The following is an 18,641-nucleotide window of genomic DNA, read 5'->3' on the forward strand; positions in this document are numbered from 1 at the left end:
GAGTAGTAACTACAGCATATTGTTTTAACTATAGGTTAGAATTTGGGGAACCTTCTCCAGTACTGTGGAAAATGGACAACTAGAGTATGATTGATAAAGGTTGTCTGTAGTACTGCCTACAATAAAGAGGCAAAAGCTTGCTGTGCTATTGCTGACTTGCTGTATGCATTTGTATAAAGGACTAAATTGTGTGCCTTGGTTTGTCCACGTCTGTAGAAGTAGATTCCTACTTCCTTTAGTCATGATTCCAGATTTATGGGCTGAAAAATTATTAAGAGATGGTATACTTCGTATGTTTTTTGTTTACTCATATTTAGGTAAAATTATACCCTCTGCAATTACATTGAAAAATCAATTAGTAAGCTTTTATAATTTGTGTTCAGTCAATTCTTGCCTGTTTTCAAATTATTTTTTTAAAAACTAACAGTTATAAGTACAACAGTGAAGTAAATAAGAAATGGCAAATAAAGTCAATGAACAATGAATAATTGTGTCCTGAATTGACAAAATGAAGCCATAAGTATATCAGTGTACTGAGATTTAAAATTTTCAAGTGTTTTTTTTAGCTTTATTCAATTACTAGAATTTCAGTGAGTATTTTTCCTTCCATTATCTTTTTTCTTGTTTTGTTTTTAGCATCTGTCAGCAATTAGTAATTTTATATTCCAGTTTTATTAGTTGATTTCTTTTATTGATATTTAAGTACTTTTGAACATATCTTTCAGATCATTTGAGTATAGATTACTTAGTATTTTGCTATTATTTCTGCCTTAGTTGAAGTGGTCGCTAAGTAAGAAGCTGAGCTTCTTGATGAAAATTTGTGAGCACTGTATGTTTCCTTATGAACATCATCCATTATTATATTTCCATTAATGTGTATAAGTGTACAAAGTCTTTGTCATTAAAAAGGTCAACCTGTTACAACTAAAGGATTTTTATTCTAAATCTCCTAGTTCATCTGTGGAACAGCTGAGAAAATTTTACAGATCTTCTGACTGTTAGTTGATGTCTAGCCTCTTTTGTTTGATCAAATAGCTTTGATTGTTAACATCTTGATTACAAACTTATGCTTTATAATAAAGACCAGTTGTGCTGTAGAGAAATGTAAAAGGGAAGTGGCAAAAATATAATTTACTTATGCCTTTAGTAAGTAGACAGAAGTACATCCAAGAGTTCCTAGGTCATAAGGAGAAGAACAGGTCAGAGACCGCTTCATGAGACTAAATGTGTACAAGTCTATGGGGCTGGATGACATGCATTCCAGGGTCCTGAAGGAACTGATATGGCTGCCAAGTCACTCTCCATCATATTTGAAAGACATGGCTGTCAGGCAGTCCCTGGTCACTGGAAAAAGGAAAAGATTACTTCCATTTTTAAGGAGGGGAGAGAGGAAGACATGGGAAACTACAGGCCGCTGAGCCTCACGTCTATGCATAGAAAGTTTGTGGAGCAGATCTTCCTGGAAGCTGTGTTAAGGCATGTGCAAGATGCAGGACAAGGAGGTGATCAGAGACAGGCAGCCATTGTGGTTTCATCAAAGGCTGATCATGCCTGTCCAATCTGTTGGCCTTATGTGATGGAGTGATGACATTGGTGAACAAAAGAAGGGCAACTGATGATGTCCGTCTGGACATGGTCCTGCACCCTATCCTTATCTCTAAATTGGAGAGACATGGATTTGAAGGCTGGACTGTTGGATGAGAAAGAATTGGTTGGATGGTCACAGCCAGAGGTTTATAGTCAACAAATCTATGTCCAGGTGAAGGCCAGTCACAAATAGTGTCTCCCAGGAGTCAGTCTTGGGACTGGTGCTCTTCAGCATCTTTATCAATGTCATAGACAGGGGGATTGAGGGTACTCTCAGCAAGTTTGTTCATGACACTAGTCTGAGTGGTGTAGTCGATACGACAGAAAGAAGGGATGCCATCCAGAGGGACCTGGACGAGACTGGAAACTGGGCCCACATGAGCCAAATGAGGTTTAACATGGCCAAGTGCAAAGTGTTGCACTTGGATCAGGGCAATCCCGGATATGTCTACAGACTGGGAGAACTCATTGAGAGCAGCTCTGTGGAGAAGGACATAGAGGTCCTAGTGGACAGAAAGCTGGACATGAGCCAGCAGTGTGCTCTTGCAGCCCAGAAGGCCAACAGTATCCTGGGCTGCATCAAAAGAGGGGTGGGAGCAGGGAGGAATTGTCCGTCTCTGCTCTGCCTTTGATGGACGTCACCTGGAGTGCTTTCTTGAAACAAGCACTTTTAGTGAAGTTTACTTATTTGTTTGGTGTGCTACATAGTATTGTTAAGCGGATATCTTATGCAAACTTTAACTGTTTTTTATTTTGAGGTGGATACTGTATAATCAATCTGGCATTTTTGCTATTCTTTTTGACAGAACAATGATTCAAAACACTGAAACAAATTATCCTGAAATTGTTCACAATTGGTAGTAGAAGGTCTGAATGGATTGCTCGTTGCTATACTATTTCTGACAAATCAGATTTAGCCAAGTGTTGTCTACACTTAATTTTTTAGACACATCGTTATAGTACAGTTTATCTGAACCTATTCTTATGCAGAAATGTGAGAATATCAGTTTTTGTTAAATCTTCATTCACCACGGAATTCTTATATTTCTTACATGAGAACTCTAGGGTGTTGTTAAATACTGATCTTTATTTTTATATGTGGGTAGTTGGAGTTGCATGGTGCTATTTTTTTTTTCATCTTATGGAAAATCTACTAATGTTTTAGTAATAGGGAGTGGAACAGATGTCTTTTCTTGCTTATGTTTCTAATAAAACTATTAAATATGTAATTTAAACAAATAATATCTGTATTTTTCCCATTCTAGCCCTTCATTCCTTTGAAGGAATTGGAGCAATTTGACTTCGATATACAAAAATTGCTTGAACCACTGGAGGTTGAAATTCAGCAGGGGGTGAATTTGAAAGAGGAGGACTTCAATAAAGATATGGTAATTTGGCTGAAATGGAAGTTTGAGTGAAGTAGATAGGAAGATGAAAAAGACTTGAGTGAAAAGGAGAAACTACCTTATTTGTGTTAAGATGTTTAGATATGACTCAGACAAAATTTTACTGTGATAATATATTATAAATTCAAAGGTTCCAAGTTAGCATTAACTGTCTTATTCATAGCTTTATAGTTAGTTTTATAAGAAAAATATTTTTTAGAACCATGTGAAAACATTAAGCAAAGCAGAAATGTTACATGCATGTTCTGTGCTAGTACCAGCAATATTACAGATCAGAGAAAGAATAGCAAAATCTTTACAGCAGTATAAAGACTAAGAAAATTCAGACTACTGTATCTGTTTGGGCAGTACAGTAGAAGGAGACATTAACTGAAGACAAATAACACATGGAGATTAGTTATTAACAGGTCTGATCATACCATATAATGTGAATAATATTTGTGGCTGTGGTAAGTTTTATTACTTATGTTTGCTCTTTATGAATAGTAAAACAATGTATGTGTATTAAAAATGAAAATCCATTAATAAAATACTGCTGTGCTTTCTTCAATGTAATTTTCAGAGGAATGGCATTTCTTACATAGCCAATAAAAGAGATTCATCTTTAGGATCCTCACTTTATGAATCCTCAGCAGGATCAGATATATTTTTCTTTATAAGCAATACAAAGAAACAGTATTGTATTTCCTTTAAGGGTATTATTCAGAGATAGATCTTTCATATCGATGCTGAAAAGAATATTTTTAATGATTTTTTTTTTAATGCAGGAAAAACATAAGCAATTTAAGGTAGCATTTACTCAAGTGATAAATAATAAGTGAACGAAGTTTGATGGGGCAATGTTCCACTGCTTGAGCATATTTTTTCCTGTTTATATATGTAGAATGTTTAGTGTTGTTTCAGAGACTGTCTTGAAATCTGTGGCATAGATTCACCTTCTGTCTAAAAAGTGCATTGTGGTACCATTTTCAGTGCCAGAATAGCTGTTTTGTATTGTGATGATACTATTATATGAAATGCTTAGGAATCACATTGTCCTTAGCATACTAACAATTTCAATGACTACTGACACTTATGTAGGATATTTGAGATACACCTATTCTTTCTGTTTAAAGTTAGAAGTATTTTATCTTTTTGCTTTTCATGTTTTCATCCTGTTATCCTGGATGCTCTGTAAAATCTAGTATCAAACATCTGTAGCTTTTCATTTGCTGTTTTACTTGTACCTCTCAAGTGTCTACATGTGGTATAGAAAGTAAGTAAAAGCTATTGTGTCTTCAGAACAGAACTGCAAGTAGCTTTTAGATCTTTACTTTAGCATAGGAAGTACAGGTTTGTATGTCTAAAACTCCTAGCACTTAAGTGATAGTTAAATTAAATGCCCATTTTACCTGTTATTATTTTAAATCAGAGCGAAGATGATGAGAGCACAGTGAAAGAATTGCTGCAAAGGGGCGACACACTTCAGAAAAGAATCACAGATGAGAGAAAACGGGAGGAAATAAAGATAAAACAACAGCTGTTGCAGACTAAACATAATGCTCTCAAGGTATAAGAGCTACAGTTATAAGCACATGCAAACAAAACAGTTTTCTTCATTTCAGGGCAATGTTCTGTAAAGTTAAATGAATCCTCATTACTATTTAGAGATAAGTCATTTGAAACTATTCGGCTGAAAGCATATATTTGCTTGTACAATTTGCTTGAAGCTTTGGAAAAGGCATATTAATTATGCAGTGTAATGAGCACTGTTTTGTCACAGTTTTGTTACAACCAGGTGATTGCCAGTTGGATGGTAAACAATTATTTGATTATATTACCTTTTTTAAAGATGTTTTGCACTTCTTATGTTTCTCCAACAGCAGTCAAGAACTTAGCTATGATACAACCTCATCAACTTAGATTCTGAGTTGTGGAACGTTCTTGTTGCAATTAATAATTTGGTTTATACTTCACTAAAAAAAAAAAAATAACATGCTGATCTCCTTCAACAAGAAAAGTGATTCCAGCCTCTTTAAAATAGTGGTGGGGTAGATTATAATCATATCAGTATATCTGTATCAGTAGACCTAGCAGCTAAGAAGCTGCAAGTCATACGTCTAAATTCTGTGCTGAGAGATTTAATTAAATCTCTAAATCTTTAAATTAAAGATGTGAACTTCCCAGAAATAAAAAAAATGTGGAAAGGAAGAATTCTGTAGTTGAAAGATCACCTAAGAGGCATAGACTCTGGCTGTTGTAGCCAAATTTTTTATCCTTTGCCAGGAGGACTTTTTCTTGAAAATTTTTCTTTAGTTCTTCTTGACACTAGGAACACAGCATGTTTACATTTTATTATTACTTATTTTTGAGCATCATCTTTTGTTTCCTGTGGATTTCATTCTAACTTTTACAATTTTGCTGTGTGTATTGAGTATAAGAATAGCTAGAATATATTGTTGTTTTGTCCACATTATGAAGAAACTTGAAATCTATTAGGTTTGTCTTGGAGTTTTCCCAAGTTAAACAGAACTAATTCATATTTTCTATGGAGAATAAGCCAGACTGTTTTTAGAGCTATACTGTTTGCCAGATTTTTACTGGCTGTTTTCCTTTCGAGTTGCTCAGTTGAGCATTCAACCTTGTCAAATAAAATTCAAGAAAGGTTGAAGCAAATTTGTTTGCATATTTTTAATATAAATTTCATAAGTTATTTTTTAAAGTTGCTTCATAGTAAGATGTTGTTGTAGTGAAAGTATTTTCTGAACTCTTCATGAATGAAGCTAAGCACTAAGGTATATTTAATAATATTTTCAAGAAGATAGTGTTTTTTAATGTCCTGTTCAAGAGAAGTTTTTATACTTTATAAATCTGAGTCATAAACACAAGAAATTTTGTATGTAATGGTCTTCTATGAAAGAAATCTTAAAAAAATACATACATTTTTGCATTGAAATAATTTTCTTCTGAATAGCTACAGAATTTTCACGGAGGCTAGAGTTTCACAGTTGATCACAAAACACAGGAAGCCCACTTACACTTAGCTAGTAAGCAGGCTATGTTTCCTTCTATCCAGTAAGTATTCTGAGGAGGAGTGTTTTATATGTAAAAATATTGATATTTATGTGAGAGTCTTAACTTCTCTGAATATTACTGACTGTCTCACTGCTTTATTCAACTACCTTTAACATAAAAATTAACCTGTTAAATTGATGAAAATACCCTATGTTTAGATACTTCCACATTTGATTTAAATATCATCATTTAATTAAAAATAGTGGACCTGTACTGCGTACAGTAGTACCTGTGTACTTTTCCTTTTTTCCCTTCAGTGTGCACAAATGCCAATTCATATTTTATAAGCCTTTCATTCATATTCTAATAATATCTGCACTGTGAACAGGACTTGAGGTCTCAAAGAAGAAAAAAGGCTTTAGAGATTTCTCATCAATGGTATCAGTACAAGAGGCAGGCTGATGACCTAATGACATGGCTGGATGACATTGAGAAAAAGTTAGCCAGTCTACCAGACCACAAAGATGAGCAGAAGCTAAAGGTAATGTTTTTGGGGGATGGAAATGGTAGATCTTTTTGAGACATAATTTATTAATTTAAAAGATGAAAATAAAATAAATATTTCAATAGATGTAAAATGTTACTAGTTCAGTAGTTTATTTCTGATTTATACTAAAACAAATGCTAACAATCTGTATTCAAATTGATATTTATCTGTTGTACTATCTCTTGTATTTATTTGTTACAATAAATGTTACATAAATGATTTGCAAAACACTAAATAAAATTTTTTGTCAATATGGAGTGTATAATGTATTAAGAAGCATCAAATGTTTTTTAGTAAAAATTGTAATTGATTTTATGTATCTTTGTTCCAGATGAACAAATGACTTACCGATATATGGATGACCTCTATCTCATGTTAGCACATTCATTTTCATCTGAACATATTCATATGTCATTGTCAAAATCTGTAGATTTATTTACATATTGTCAAAGGTTTTCCTAGTTTTTTTGCCTCGTCTTTCTTTGCTTCATTCTCTGTTGAGTTTCCCACAGGGTAAAACAGGAATTAAGCACTGTATAAAACATTCAGAGAATATATTTGTAAACTGTCCAAACATTATTCATCCAGAATATGCTGACCCTTATTGATTAAAAAATAATAATAATCTACAGCTGCCCATTACTAGCAAGAGTCAGGATGTGGAACCTGTTAGCTTTTGCTAAATAATTCTCAGTTTGTACTAGATTTTAATATATATACAGCCAGTCTCCAAGAAGGTTCCTTAATCTCAGTTATTTTTGTTCTGTTCTAAGATAAGAAATAGCTGTACATTTTAAGTGTAACAGTAAAATTGAAATGGAAGTTCTGACAGAAGTATTTTGCTAATTCTAAGTTGATTGATCTAGTTAGCTAACTGTCCTGGGCCCTGTATTGGTTTTGCTCACTAGGAGATTGGTGGAGAATTGGAGAAGAAGAAGGAAGATCTGAATGCGGTGAACAGGCAGGCTGAACGCCTGTCTAAGGATGGGGCTGCAAAAGCAGTGGAGCCAACCCTGGTACAGCTCAGCAAGCGCTGGCGAGATATTGAGAGCAAATTTGCTCAGTTTCGAAGACTCAACTATGCACAAATTGTGAGTTGTTATTGGCAAACCCGTATGTTTGCAACTGCTACTGCTAACAGAATCCTACTAACACTGAGAGGATCAGGGTCAGTGTCAACTCTTCAGATATTAATAAGAAAAACCCTATTGTTTGCAAGTGAGAAAACTGTTATATTTTAATACAGTAGCTCTCTGTTTTGGTCTTAAAATTGCCCTTAATTTAAATAAGCCAATTAAAGAAAACTCAGCAATGAAAAGCTCATGTTTATTTCTGTTGCTTCATTATTTTTCCATAACATTTTCCAGTTTAAAAATGTCAGTTTGCCATGCGTGCATTTTGTTCAGTAAATGTTTATATCAAAAAAACTGTTATTTTCAAACTACCCATTCCATGCCAATTTTAATTGTTTTTATTTATCCATAATACATATTTATACCTACTTTAGAAAGAGATTAAAAATTTTCTTCTTGAACTTTGTATACATAGCCTCTTCTTCAAATGCTTGAAATCCCAAAGGAGTTTCTGCAAGAAACTGTACTTTTAAATTGAACAAGATGAAAACATCATTTTCTAAGCTAACTTAATGTTTTCTTATTTTGAAGGGTTTCATAAATATATAGTTATTCTTACTGGTTTATAGATGCTGCAGTAACCGGATAAATAAAACATAATTAATCTGTCACTATTCCAGGTTTATGATCAAAATAGATATTGGGCAAGTTAGCCATATTGATGGTTGTGAAGTACTACTTTTGCACTCACATGGCAGTTTTTCCTTGTCATTCCTATGACTGTGCTTACTGGCTTTGGAACTTTAGATTTTACGGCACTAAAGAGAAGAATGACGCCTGTTTGTTGTTAGGAAGTTGTTACATTCATTACATTGTGTAGTCTTCTGTAGTCTTAAAACTGCTAGTCAAAAAGTAAATACAGTCCTTTAATGCACTGAGTTAATGCAATTAACCTGTTTTTATTTTGAACTTTTTGACTGTTAAGTTACATAATGTATATATAAAAACAATAATAGGGATAGCTATGCTTTTAATGGAAACAATCAGAGAAACATTAACTTTGGTTTGTATGTTATTAAATCTTGTTCCATCTGATTACTCTTTTCAGATTACTATGGTTTATATTAAACTTGATGGACAGAATCAGTTGCAAGCCATTCATATTGGCATGGAGCTAGAGCAGGCTTCACTTTGTCTTGTAAATAAGTTTTTTTTCTATAATGAATATATTTGTTCTTTTGATCAGTAAGAAATAAGAATCTGCAATTTATATAAAACATACTATCTGTTGTATTTTTTTATCTCACTCAACACCTACTATGTCAGAGGGCAAGTATATCCATTATAAAATTTTACCAGCAAATCGTATTTTTCTTTAAATTATGTAAAGTAGACAAACTGGTACATGTGTTTTTGAATTGGTCAATGAAATACAGTCACTGACTTTTTAGGCATGCAACCATTACATGTGCTTTTATTGTAAAAATATATTATTTATACAATATATTTATGTTTTTGTAATGGTTAGAAGTTTTAAGTATTCTTAGATATCTCAAGCAACATTATTTAATGAAATATACATGTGTACAGGTTAATTACGTTGTACTTTTCATTTCTCATGCAAAATACCATTCTCTATTGACAATGACCGCTATGGTATTTATGTGAAACATGTTAGAAGTTTTACAGAAGCTACTGAAACTGATGAGAGGTGTTGTATTTTCATGGCTCACATCAGAATGAGGAGTGCAAGAAGCCTCGTTACTGTTTTAGTTTTGGCTTTGTTGAATCATTGAAACAAAGTGAATTTCTCAACTTCTTTTCTTTGTTGTTGTTGGCTTTTTTTTTAATATAGCATAAGTACCTACCTCACAGGGATGTTGTGAGGGTTAGTTAATTTTTGGTTCAAGACTTGAGAATACAGAAGAAAAATGAAAACTTGAATTATTCACTTGAACACATGCATATACCAGCAAAAATTGCTTTCTGTTAACCACCAACTGAATAAAAACATATAATAAAACTACAAAATTGAATTTTTTTTTAAAGCAAAAGAAGAGGAAAATTTCTGTGTTTTTCATTTGCAGTTAATGATGTATACAATTACAGACATGTAAGAATTGAAAGTTATTCTTAAGAAGCAATGAGGATTTAGCTGTACTGTGTATCTTGCAATTCCTTATGATTAACTGAATAAACGTAGCAAGATGCTGCCTTCATATCTGTGGCTTGATGACAGAATTGCATTTCTTACTTTATTGGAGCTAATATAATTCTGATATCAAAGTAAGAAAATAGAATGATCATGTTCCCCCTTATTTTACTTCTCCCTAATTTTTGGGAGGAAGATCTGTGAAAAGGATACACAAACATTTAAGAATTGATTATCTCTGTCACGGTAGATTCTCATAAAATTGTGATCCTCTCATAGATGCATAGGAGGCAGTATCCACCAACAATCTGACAAATACTATATATATATATATATAACTGTATAGATATATATCTGTCACCAGTTTTGTTAAAAGGTGTGATGTAGCTGAGAGCATAAACTTAAAAAGGTGAAGCATAACTAATTTCCATTACACGAAAAGCTTAACATATTTTGTATGCTACCTCAAACACGACATGTTCTTTATGCCAACTTGAGACAGTTTAATTTAGTGTAACTTAATGTGGTCCTGTGAAAAGTTTCAGAGAGTAGTGAGTCATTCCTTAGAGAAAAAGGAGGCTGTATCGCATTAACTGAATATGCATGATATGATTATAAATAAAGCTGTACCAAATGACATTGGAAGTTACCAGAGTTCATATTACCTTAAGTGTATTTTTAGGATAGGAGGAATATTTTTCCTGCAATCCAGTAACAACTGTCAAAATTATATACCTACTTGTGTATATACCAACAAAATAATAGACTTACATAACAAGTCAAATCAGTAATTATTTTGGTGATGCAAACAAAAATTCTATTGGAACTTATGGTCATTTTACTTCTGAAATATTTTGGCCCGGATTTTTGCCATACTGGGAAAAATAATCAAGTTGATCAAAACTTAAACATCAGGAGAGTCTTTTTCATACCAGTTAAACCATGTGGTGAACAAGAACGAATCAGGAAAATAATGATGCAAAATATGCATTTGTGTCTACAAGGTAAGTGGTTTAGACAGAGTAGTTCAATGCAATTTGCTGGGACATAAGTCAAATACCAGTAATCTTAGTACTTCCTATGAAACAAATATCATAGGCTTCATTTTCAAAATAAAATACATTATTCTTTTAAAAATTTTATGAAGCATTCAGAAGTTCAAACTAATTGTCTCCTAATTGGGTAATCGTTTCAGGTGAGGCAGTATGTGATCAACTTCTGGAACCAGATAAAGCACGGATCAAATTTACTTTATCTGAAATTCAAGAGTCAGTTTAAATTCACTCTTTTAAGGGCATCTTCCAGTTTTCAGTTAGTATTTCCCTATTGAGCTCCATTAACTTTACTTAATGAAATCGAAACTTGCTTTTACTGATAAAATATGTTCACCTATAGAAATATTTTCTAAAATATAAGTCAAACATTAACTGGAAAAAATATGTCACAGTTAGATAAACACAAGTCATGTGTCCTAATTATGTATCTGCATCTAAATAATGTGAATACTTCGATGTTCTTCTGCTATCATTGTTTTAGATCATTATTTTCCATGGTTGTCGCAAACAGCAGCATTGGAATGAAAAGAGTATTTTCCCTTGTCTTTTAAATCTTTTTTTTCAGTAAATGAACTAGTAGTGGTTGCCAAATGCTGAGACAAGCTAATTCATCTTTATTGCCATGAGGAGTCGGGGAGAGGATGAAATAATGAGAGAAAAGGCATTAGAAAAGCAAAACAGGAAAATACTTACTGGACAAGAGGAGAACTGTGTAGAGATGGATTGGAATACACTATCTGTTTAACCTGTGTATGTTAGGTCTTTCAAAGACAGGACGGGGGCGATCAAGTGATACCATTTAATTTCTGTGATATTAACAGAGGCTGCTGTTTAACTGAGGCAGCTTTACACAATACGGCCAAACACCGACCTCTTTTGGCTGTGACTGTAGAGGAGTGAGAATGAATGAGAATCTTTGGGAAGAGAATCACAACTGAGTGTTTATATCACCTTTTTAGCATCCATCAACCAGGAAATTTGTTAACATTACTATTAGAAAATTATTTCCAAATAATTTAATTCTATTTCAAATACTTCTAGTTTCACGTCTAACTTAGGATACTGGCAAGAATGTTAAAGGAAATACACTGAATATAGGCATTGGATGTAGCTGAAGAGGAGCTGGTTTTAAAGATGTATTTTAAAATGCAATTTGCCTTCTCTGCGTCTAAGACAAATGCATAGAGTGTTGTGGTAATTTAAGGGAAGACCATTGATAGCCTTCTTCTGTAAGAGGTGAAACAGTCTGATACAGTATTTTGAGTTCTTTCTTCTAAAATGCGTTTTTCTTCTATTGCTTATTAATTCAGTGCAGTATCATCATGGCAAATCTACAATATTTTAGTAGAACAAATTTTAAAACAGACTTGTAGTTCACAGAACTTTACAGAAAACATTTTTCTCTTTTTTTCATTATCTCTTATGATCTTTAATGAAGCGATCTGAATTAAATTCCCTAGTTTGAAAGTGAAGCTCAACACCTTTAACTCATCACATGGGAATGAATAGCCTTGCTGCAAATAGGACTAAGGCTGGCTTAGGATCTTGTCTTTAAATTATATGAAGTGGTTATTAGAATATAGTCTTAAACATGGCACAGGCTTTTCTTATTGTTCCCTTTATGATAAGGGTGGAAACAAGACTAGCATCCTTTGGTTAAGGAAACCTGTGACAACCCAGTTGTCTCTCCATTCAGTTTTCTTTGGCCAAAACAGCATTATCCTAGTACAGTATTTTCTTCCTTATAGTTACCTAGCTCTTGGGGAAACAAACCAGGTAATTGCCCTCTTAATTTCTCTGATATATCATAATTTATTAACATAATAAGTTATGTTAGTAAATAGATAATAAGTTTGCTATCAAAATTACTTGGTCATTCTGTTGAGTTAAATAATAAGGGGAAAGATCTGCTGCAGAGTGATCTGGCCCTAAGTGACAGTAGCTTTTGAAGACATGATGTTCATCTCCTGTCAACAATTAAGGATGTCATTTTCATTTGATCTTTTGTCGTTGCTATTGTTTTTTCATGGATGCTTCTGAATATATTCACAAAGGTGCCTTTGGAAGTGAATTTTTATAGGTGCAGCGTGATTGCTGAATAGCTATGCAGGTATACTTAATTAGTGCTGAATTTACAGTAATTTCTTGTCTGCTATTTTAAAAAATCAGTCTTAGAGCAATAGAATCAGCCTAAGCAACAAACCTTATTATTATCCTGCATGATCACATCTGTATAAATGTAGATTACCTCTGTTTAAGGTTTGAAACCTTTCTCTTTGAAGCTGTTAGCATTAAACACTACAGTGGTACTTCAGTGTAGTTTTTGTTGTTTTGGTGGGGGTTTTTTTTGTTATTTTCTAAATTTTCACAGTAAACAGCTAACCCATATTTGCTTAAATATCTTCAAAATTAATATCACAATTCAACAGTCAATTTCAAAATGAATTATTCAATTGAGATCTAAAGTAGCTTGTATTTCAACATATCTGTGCTTTATTTAACATCAATTGTTTTCTTGGTGGTCAGTCAGTAGAGTAATAGATTAAATTCACGACAGCCCTAAGGCTTCATGCTGTATGACCAGGGTGCAACCGCTGTCTTAATAAATCATCCTCTAAGTGAGCTAATGTTGGCCAAAGTCTTCTCCTAGGAGGGCTGCCCTCCAACATAACGTTATAGAAACTTATTCTTTCACTGTGTGCTTCTCTATATCTTACACAGTTTTGAAATTCTATTTTGAGTCTAAACAATTTGAAATTCCTTCCATTCTTTAGGGTAGTTCCTGTTCTGTGAGAGAGTTTGATTTTTTTTAGTGTTGATTTAACAGAATCTATAGATTCTGTCACAATTGCATATCAAGGTTACAAATATAATGGCTGTGTAAAAGAATTTAATCTTCTAAAGTGTAAATTAAATACTTCCTTAAGGATGTAATTTCCTTGATAATGTATGCACTTTTGCAGCTGTGAAAAATATTACGAGGCAAATGTAAGAAATGACTAACAGCTCTATGGCCATATTTATTCTATAGTTAGAGTATAAAAACTTTAAAATACATCTTGTTTGCTGGAGGGTAAGACATATAAATCGATTCAAAATGTGTTTTCAAGGTAATCTCATAAAACATTCTAAATATATATCTTTAATATCTATTTTAAAGTCAGCCAAGGAAGTATATTATGCAGTGTTCTGATTTTTTTTTTTAAATAAGCATTTGCTTACTTACTGATTTCTAAGATACTGACTTCTGTGGACAGAGGTATGCAAGAAAGGGGTAGGGATTATAAAATGCTTCTACCATGACATGTAATTTTGCTTGTCAGTTTTGAACTGCTGCAATTACTGGATTGAGATAATCCATCTTTTATCAGAAGTAATTAATATATATGCATAATTTATTTACAGCAAGACATTTTCTAAATCCCAATAGTTCAAATTAATCAATTATGGCATAGTAATATTAGATTTTGTCTTTTTTCATGAGTGGTAACATTACAGATATGACATAAGATACACAGTGCTTCATTTTCTTGTGTATTCTGAAAGAGCTGGTTTATGTCATACAGAATAAAATGTATTCAAGTCTTATGTCCCAGTTCCATCACATTTGAAATTAGTTTACTTAGTGAATGGATACTGATGGGAGTTGTCAGGATTAAAAATCAAAACCAGGACTGTGCTCAGAATATGCTAGAATTTCCTGTTTGTGCTAATCCTGAGTCTCTTCTTTGTGTAAATGATAGGAGGTCTTTAGAAAGGAGCAATGAGTAAGTTTTCAAATAAGCTACATCTGAGTTCAGCATGCAGCAGTACCTCAGCCTGAGGCAAGTCCAGATCTGGACACAGTTATCTAAGCCAGAATAAAATAAAATCCCTGTTAAGCAGCGGGACAAGGAAAGGGGATTGCAAAAACCATTTACCTCTTCATTCAGGGTATTTTCCATCTTGCGGACTCTGAAGGCCCGAGGGGGTGCAGAATCCGGAGGATTGGCTGTAGCATCAGAATGCCTTGATGTAATTTTTAAGTTATATATTTAGGTCCTGGAGTTAAAGAAAGAAATTAAAAAAAAAAAAAAAAGGCAATATCTCCCCTACCCTCCAAAATTGAAACTATGAATGTCACCAATATAATTTGGGTTAAATGTTTAAAATTAATCATTATAAATGTTATCTCTTTTTTTTCTTTTTCATCTCAATGTGAAAATAATGCATCCAAAGAAAAAAAAAATGGTGGTAGAATAAAAATTCATCCAAGTCTTTGAGCCAAGCAACTACAGATATTTATCCAGTCCACCATACAAAGTATATCAGGCAGTAGCATGACTACCAGACTTTTGGGGAGATGTCTCACAAGTGAAGCCTAAAAGAGCAGGGAACAGGGCTTTTCTTGTGGAGAAAACCTCTGCAGTTCATTCAAGATATGAAGTCAGCAATAAGACAGTAAGTTCACATTGGTCTATGTCCATTGATTGATGGTTTTCAAAATTATATCCTGCAATTTTTTATAAAATTTTCTGATTTTTTTTTCAAATTAATGCTATTGTGAAGAATAGTTTCATTTTTAATAGTTTTATTTCTTTTAATCTGTTACTCATAGAATAAAAATCATTAATGCAGCATTTCTTAGCCAGTATGCATGCCTGAGCAGTGAAGCGTTGTGAAGACTTAAAGCACTCTCTGTCCAAGTTTGAATTTCTATGCTAACAGAATATAGACCTCTTATCTGTTTGAAGTGAGGAGTGGGCAAAATGATGCCTGGTTACTTTATTGGTGTATTTCTGATATCAGTCTAAAAGTTTGGATTTGAAGTTCTTGACTTTGCTTTGCTTTGAATCATGTACTATACAGAAGAAGATTCCAAAGGAATTATTTTTGGTATAAACATAGTATTTTTCCAAAATGAAACTCCGTCACAATGTTGGAGTGTCAATAAAGAGTTGATTTGCCCTTATGTTGAAATTCCTTCATCCGTGTTCCGTTCTCTGGAGAATGTCATTCTAAAGTAAAGGAAGAAATATGTTTCATAAGCATCCATTTTAAGTCTAAGTCACTAAGTCAGGTACAGTCATTAAAATACATATTTTATTTTTTTCAGTGTGCAGGCCAACAATCATGAATAGAAAAATCACATGAGAAAACAATTGTTACAATCTTACTTAAAAAATGTGATTCTTAAATATATATATTTAATACATTTTAATGCTGCCATGTGCTTTTTAAGACCTTTCCTTTATGGAATTACATAAGCATTTTATACATTTTTAATCCTGTAGTGAGGATTACAGTTTCTTTGTAATTGAAATAAATGCTTCTGTTTGTACTGATAGATAACTTGTTTGTAATTGAACAGGGACATCAAATCTTATAAAAACAATTCCATATTCTTTGAATCATTTTGATCTACGTTTTAAATATATGTACACGGGTAAGATGTGCTAGCAATAGTGAAGATACAGAATTTATCTTTCTGAATGTTAGCTGACATCATCTCTCACAGTCGACCTAGGAACAAATATATAAAAACTTCTTTACATAAAAATATGTACTTGAAAGTGATGTTTTTGATCTCTGACAGCACTTGATCAGGCTTTTGTTTTACTAATCCTTTGTCCAGTACATCAGTGCTAACTATGGGCTAGCAAATCTCTTGTACTTTGCAGTTTGATCTAGAAGACAATCTCCTTCAAATTTTTGTATTAGCACGTCTACATTTATACCCCAGAGATGACTTTTTACACTCTCATATTATCTTGCAGCTTCTTGTAAAGAATACTTTCTCAAGCATTAGTTCACTTCAGGAGGAAGCACGTGTTTCTTTGTCTTTTCCTTAACTTCTTATCAGGATGCTGCAAGGAGCAGTGTCATGGTACAGTAGTTTGCTACTTCGGTCCTCCTGCATATTCTGTTTGTATGAAATTATTAACTTAAAGCCACACTGCATTCAACTTGCTATTAGTTTGGATGTCTATAGTGACAAGACACCAAAATCAGAACAGCTGTCAGAGTCAACGCAAAATAGGTGGGGGTTTTTGGGCTGTAGACTGTTGCACTCATATTGCAATCATTCTGTTTGCAGAAGGAGGAAAGGAAACGGATATACTGAGATAGGTGAAATATAGATAGATAGACGGACAGATTCATATGCACATATGCATGCTTTTCCAGTTTAAAAAAAAAAAAAAAGAAACAGCATCCTCCAAGGCTAGTTAACTGTGACAGTACTATATGATACTGTTGTAGAGATAGGGAACAATAATTTCAGATACTTCTTTTGTAGGGAAATTTGTAGGCAAAGACTACATTACTCCTGTAGGTTTGATTTTATATATTTGTTTGTTTTGTGTATTAGTCTTCTTTGTGAGAAGGAAATTGTGGAGGTATTTCTTATCTTTGTGTTGTACATGATAGAACTTAGCTGTTCATTTATTACATGTATGTAGAGTCACATTTATGAACAGATTTTATCCCTTAATTGAAAAATGTGCAATTACAGGGAAGAAAATTCAGCTTATTCTGTTGATAATGGCATTTGGTGAAAAGGAGTGCATTAAATGCTAGACCTGAACCAAAAGTTGTTTTATCAGAGACAAAAATAAATAAATAAATATTAAAAAATAAAATAAAAAAACACATATTTTACAGAAATACTGATAGAAAATAGCCATTTACACCATAGTTTCCCCCATCATTTATTTGTATTATATATTATATTATTTTTAATATATTATTTTTTAATATATATTTTTTCAGGTATTTTCAAATAGTTATCTAATGTATTTTTGCCACTTTGTTCAAAGTAGTGCATTCAAAAAATTCTTAAAAAATCATAAAAGTTCAATGTTCTTATTTTTTCTTACTTTTAATTTTTGTAAGATCTTAACCAGTTTTGCTTCTCATTAACCATTTTTCCATTAGTAATGACATGTATATTTATTGAATTGCTATTATTTCTAAAGCTGTGGTTCACAGCTGCCACCATCTCCTTGTTTTTTGGTTTTTCTTCTTATGATGGTAGTATATGATTCAGTGTTGGCTGAACTTTTCTGGTAAAGATGCTTGCCCAGAATACAGGCAAGGACTGTCTGTTTTGTATATTCATGATAATTCCAGCAAACAATTGGAGAAACAAAACAAAAATCCTTTTCTTTGCTGATTAAAATGATCAGTTTTGGGTGCGCCTATTCTCCATTCCTTAGTGCAAGATGCCATCTTCTGCCTTAGGCTCTGTTATACTATCAACAAAGGCAAGATAGAAGGAAAGAAATTCCTATGATGCTTTGAAAAACCCAATTCTGTAGTTCTGTCGTGTTTCAGACCCATTTATTTATTCAGAAACTAATTCATTTGGATGCTACTCTTTTTTAAAATAAAATATGAAATAATATTGCCGAAGATGAGGGCAGGTTCTGGTAGACTTCTTCTTTCATGTTGTAATTCATCTATGTATTTATCTGGTTGTCGTAATTTACAGTTTAACTTGGAATATAAACATCAATGGCTCAGTTGAACTAGAAATCTCCTGAGTCATGCTTCCTGTAGAACTATACCAGTAATTGCCCAGCTGTGAGAAAAAACAATGCTAAGTTTTCTGTAAAGGAAATTATGAAAGTGTAGCTGTATGCAGCTCACAAGCATTGATGGAAGTTAAATATTACACATACTTTGAGGGATGAGTAAGCCATATAGATCATATCAACTTCAGCCCTGTCTTTAAATTTTAGTAAATTTTGCCTAGGAGAGTACTCTTCTACCACTGATTTGTAGCAAATGGATAGATATTTTGGCATTACTATAACTAATTAGGCACAATAATCTGTAAAGTGATCA

At 33.0% G+C, this 18,641-nt stretch overlaps 1 protein-coding gene across 14 annotated transcripts in view; it reads left to right on the forward strand.

Annotated features, from left to right (window-relative positions):
• DMD (dystrophin) overlaps positions 1-18,641 on the forward strand; it is a 1,007,484-nt gene that overhangs the window by 395,633 nt on the left and 593,210 nt on the right. For all 14 annotated transcript variants that reach the window (XM_021408144.1, XM_021408061.1, XM_021408111.1 and 11 more), the window contains 4 exons: positions 2,853-2,975; positions 4,405-4,542; positions 6,376-6,528; positions 7,443-7,625. In XM_021408144.1, the coding sequence (XP_021263819.1) occupies positions 2,853-2,975; positions 4,405-4,542; positions 6,376-6,528; positions 7,443-7,625 (597 nt within the window). The remainder of the gene's footprint in view (positions 1-2,852; positions 2,976-4,404; positions 4,543-6,375; positions 6,529-7,442; positions 7,626-18,641) is intronic.

Source organism: Numida meleagris, chromosome 1, assembly GCF_002078875.1.
Source record: "Numida meleagris isolate 19003 breed g44 Domestic line chromosome 1, NumMel1.0, whole genome shotgun sequence".
Taxonomy (NCBI): domain Eukaryota; kingdom Metazoa; phylum Chordata; class Aves; order Galliformes; family Numididae; genus Numida; species Numida meleagris.